Here is a 4,234-nt window from a genome sequence, read left to right on the forward strand (position 1 = left end):
TTGAAACTCTTTCTGAGGTCTTGTATGTCTGCCTTGTGTTCTTGTCATATAGAGGCAAATGTTTTATTACATGTATTAAGTTCATGCCTGTTTTTTTGTTTGTTTGTTTGTTTTTCACATTATTCAGCTGCTCCATGGCACCATTTTTCTTCTGAGGGTTTATAATCTAGCATTTGTTTTTCCTGATTTCCGTCATCCCCCTCCCCTTTTTTCTTTAGTATCTTTGACTAGATAGCCTAAATAAATTGAAAGATTAATGAGCTAGTATTTTGTATAAGGTTTTTGTTGGGAAAAGGTGCATGTCTTGATTCATGGTTGTTTTTACCATGCTTTGACTTCTCTATAGTCAATGCTGACAGGCAGCTGAGGAACTGCTTTTACATTCTCACCTAAACACTACACAGTCATCTTGCCTGGGTAATTTCCTGTTTAGCCCTGCCTCCTCTGCTTCTCAGATTCAAACCATTCCCATTTTTATTAACAAGGGATTTAAAAGCTTTTTTGACCACATCCCCAGACAGTCATATCATTTATACTGCTACAGTATCTCTAATTTATGGGGTCTCTTTAGCCACTCTAGCCCCTGAATTTCACTGCCCCAGCTCCAGCAGTCATTTCTTTTCCCCTTCTCTTAAAGATATCAGACTCCAACTGCTTCCCATTCTTTGATTCCAGTCTGTTCTATGCAAGTGAAATACATTATTCTTAATGGGGCTCTATCCCTACCTATTCTATGGGCAATAAAGGCAATGATTTTTTTTTAGCTTGACATAAAATCTGAAAGACTTAAATCCATATAGCTTTCCAAATACATGCCTGTTTCACTTCAGGGCATAGCTTTAGAGCCACTGGTCAATTTATTATGCCTGAATCAAGGACAAGAAGAAGATTGATGACTGTGCAATGTAGAATTCTAACTGCACTTAGAAACTGTCAACCCACAGGCCATGCTTACAACTTTAATTTTAGAGTGGATTAGTGGACAATATAAACAGAATAAGTAATTTTAAATTAAGCTACTATTTGAATTCCAATGTAAGGGTTTAAGTAGCAGCAATAACACTAGCAATTTATTGAGCAAGGGATTTTGGAATTTTACTTCAGGTTGTGACCCCTTACTTTGGAGAAACGAATTTCATCTTTTTGACATGCAGTCATTGGTATTTCTTTGTGATTCTTGCCATACCTTTGCTTGATCTTCATTATTTCTAAAAGCCCTGAAACCTAGATTATGTTTTTAAATGCTTTCTAGTTTCTCTGAATTTCTATTTTGAAATCTGTTTGCTAGTTTGGACTGATCCCTCCCTTACTAGTTTGTATTTGATCCCTCAAAGATAAACTCCATCTATATTTTATTATATTCAAATAGGAAGTGTTCTGTCTTGTTAAAAATTTTATTGTGTTTACTTAAGGTACACAACATGATGTTTTTTATATATACTATATGTAACATGATATTTATATATGCACATATGCATGTATATGGCAAGAGCAGCTATAATCTACTCATTTAGCAAAAATCCTACATACTATATACTTTATTAACTATATTACTCATGCTGTGCAATAGATCTTTTATCTTAATTTATTTTCCCAAGTATTCTGACCCTTTCAACTAGGAGACAGTGAGAAGAAAGAGATGGTGGTGACTTTGGGCATCTCAGTCAGGAGCAGAGTACTGAGGTGATGGAGGAGTTCAATGAGTGAGATATGGGATAGGGATGTGAAAATATTCTCCTAGACACTGGGAATTCACCATGGGACTTTGAATATGAATTATTTAAAATGTTTATGTTGAATAAGTGAGTAAGTGGACTGAAACTTCCGCTGTTGGGACATTTCCTTACAGGAACTCATGGAGCCAGAAGCTGGGACCAACAGGACAGCTGTTGCTGAGTTCATTCTACTGGGCCTAGTGCAAACGGAAAAGATACACTCTGTGGTCTTTGTACTCTTCCTCTTTGCCTACCTGGTCACAGTTGGGGGCAACCTCAGCATCCTGGCAGCTGTCTTTGCAGAGCCCAAACTCCACACCCCTATGTATTTCTTCCTGGGGAACCTGTCAGCACTGGATGTTGGATGTATCACTGTCACTGTTCCTGCAATGTTGGGTTGTCTTCTGACCCACAAATGTACAATCTCCTATTATGCCTGTCTTACACAGCTATTCTTCTTCCACCTTCTGGCTGGGATGGACTGCTTCCTGCTGACTGCTATGGCTTATGACCGATTCCTGGCCATCTGCCAGCCCCTCACCTACAGCACCCGCATGAGCCAGACAGTCCAGAAGATGTTGGTGTTTGTGTCTTGGACTTGTGCCTTCACCAATGCACTGACCCACACTATGGCCATATCTACACTCAACTTCTGTGGCCCCAGTGTGATCAATCACTTCTATTGTGACCTCCCACAGCTCTTCCAGCTCTCCTGCTCCAGCACCCAACTCAATGAACTGCTGCTCTTTGTAGCAGCAGGCTTTATGGCTGTGGCCCCCTTGGTTCTCATCACTGTGTCCTATGCCCATGTGGTAGCTGCTGTGCTACAAATTCGCTCTGCAGAGGGCAGAAAGAAAGCCTTCTCCACATGTGGTTCCCATCTCACTGTGGTGGGCATCTTTTATGGGACAGGTGTCTTTAGCTACATGAGGCTGGGCTCAATGGAGTCTTCAGACAAGGACAAAGGGGTTGGGATTTTCATGACTGTTATTAACCCTATGCTGAACCCACTTATATATAGCCTCAGGAACTCTGATGTTCAGGGTGCCCTGTGCCAGGTACTTTTGGGGAAGCGGTCACTGACCTGAGAGATGACAGGGTCCCTCCTTTCTTGCCTTTTCTGGACTGAGGAAATTTTCTCATAAAGACAGTAAAGGGTTTATAGCCATTTTTTAATATCTCTGGATGCCTGAAGAGTGGTAATATGTATTTGTCCTACAAGGAAACTCTATATAACTCATTCATTTTATTCATCCGACAAATATTTATTGACTTACTTGTATGATCTAGACTGTCTTCTAGGACACTGGTGAACAAAATAGACAAAGTCAAGCAATTTACATGCTATTAAGGTAGACAAAGGAAACAAATAGGCATCATATATAGTATATTACAAGGTGATAAGTTATATAGAAAAATAAAACAAATAAGATAGGAAGATAAGAAGTTAGGTTCTGCCAAGCAAGCCTGCTGAGAAAGTTGCTACCTTGTTTTTAGCTGTGCCCACTTTCTGGGTAGAGTTGAAGACTTGTTGCCATGTATGCTTGGGTAGCAATGTGTCCTAGGGAAGGTCCATTTGGTTAATTCCAGTCTAAGTAACTAGGAATATTATTACAAAGTTCCCCCACACACACCTTCTGGTGGAGACACGAGATTCCTCCAGATCAAAGTGTAGAAAGGCATTTTAAACCATAGGCCCAGTGCCAAGAAAAATTTCATTCTACCTTTCACCTCCAACAAAATCAGTTATTTCTCTTTACTACCACACAAGAATCCCATCGGAGATTTTGGGGATAAGTAGGGTCTAGAGAAGGAAAGAGCTCACTAGATAAAAAGTACATTAATGTATACATGATATATCATGAGGCAAAAAAAAAAGGAATGTTTTATCTCAACCCCCTGCCATATCTTTCTCTCTTATTTGATATATCACCTTCCTTACACATTTGATAAAGCTTTTGAATGAGCAGGCATTTATACTCAAACCAGGTCCTTAGAATTTTCCATGTAGAATACCTAATATAACTTTCTCCTCCAAAGTATTACTTTTCTCTCCCAAACCTCCTAGTTCAGAAAATACATATTCATAAAGGTAAGTCTCTGGGACTTATGTCTCTTTCTTACTATTAGTGCATCAGTACAGCTCCAACACAGAGCATTTCCTCATCTTAATGTTTATCCAGGCTTCTGCCCATACATTCCTGATTCTCTCCAGCCTCCCTGAGAAGGCTCACTTATCTTGTCCTGGCAATTCTGCTGTCCCTCTGCTGTATCATTCCTAAAACTATCCCATGGTTGCACCTGGAGTTGAGCTTCTCTGTGGTATCTTTCATCTTGGGGACAAGGAACTGGAAAGATGGGTTGAGATGAGTATGCAAAGAAAAGATATGAGAGTGAGAGGTAAGAAAGGATTAGAAGTGGACTTGGTGGCTCAGCCTGTAATCCCAGCACTTTGGGAGGCTGAGGTGAGTGGATTGCCTGAGCCGGCAGGTTCGAGACCCACCTGGGCAAATTGGCGA

The 4,234-nt window shown here is 40.2% G+C and overlaps 1 protein-coding gene across 1 annotated transcript; it reads left to right on the forward strand.

Moving 5' to 3' along the window:
- Positions 1 to 1,805: 1,805 nt before the first annotated feature.
- Positions 1,806 to 2,803, forward strand: LOC103255500 (olfactory receptor 3A2). Its single transcript, XM_008053474.1, has one exon. It carries the CDS (start codon positions 1,856 to 1,858, stop codon positions 2,801 to 2,803), a length of 948 nt encoding a protein of 315 aa, XP_008051665.1. The 5' UTR covers positions 1,806 to 1,855.
- Positions 2,804 to 4,234: the final 1,431 nt, after the last annotated feature.

This window comes from Carlito syrichta, unplaced genomic scaffold (assembly GCF_000164805.1).
Source record: "Carlito syrichta isolate Samal-C Ts95f unplaced genomic scaffold, Tarsius_syrichta-2.0.1 Scaffold288185, whole genome shotgun sequence".
Lineage (NCBI taxonomy): Eukaryota > Metazoa > Chordata > Mammalia > Primates > Tarsiidae > Carlito > Carlito syrichta.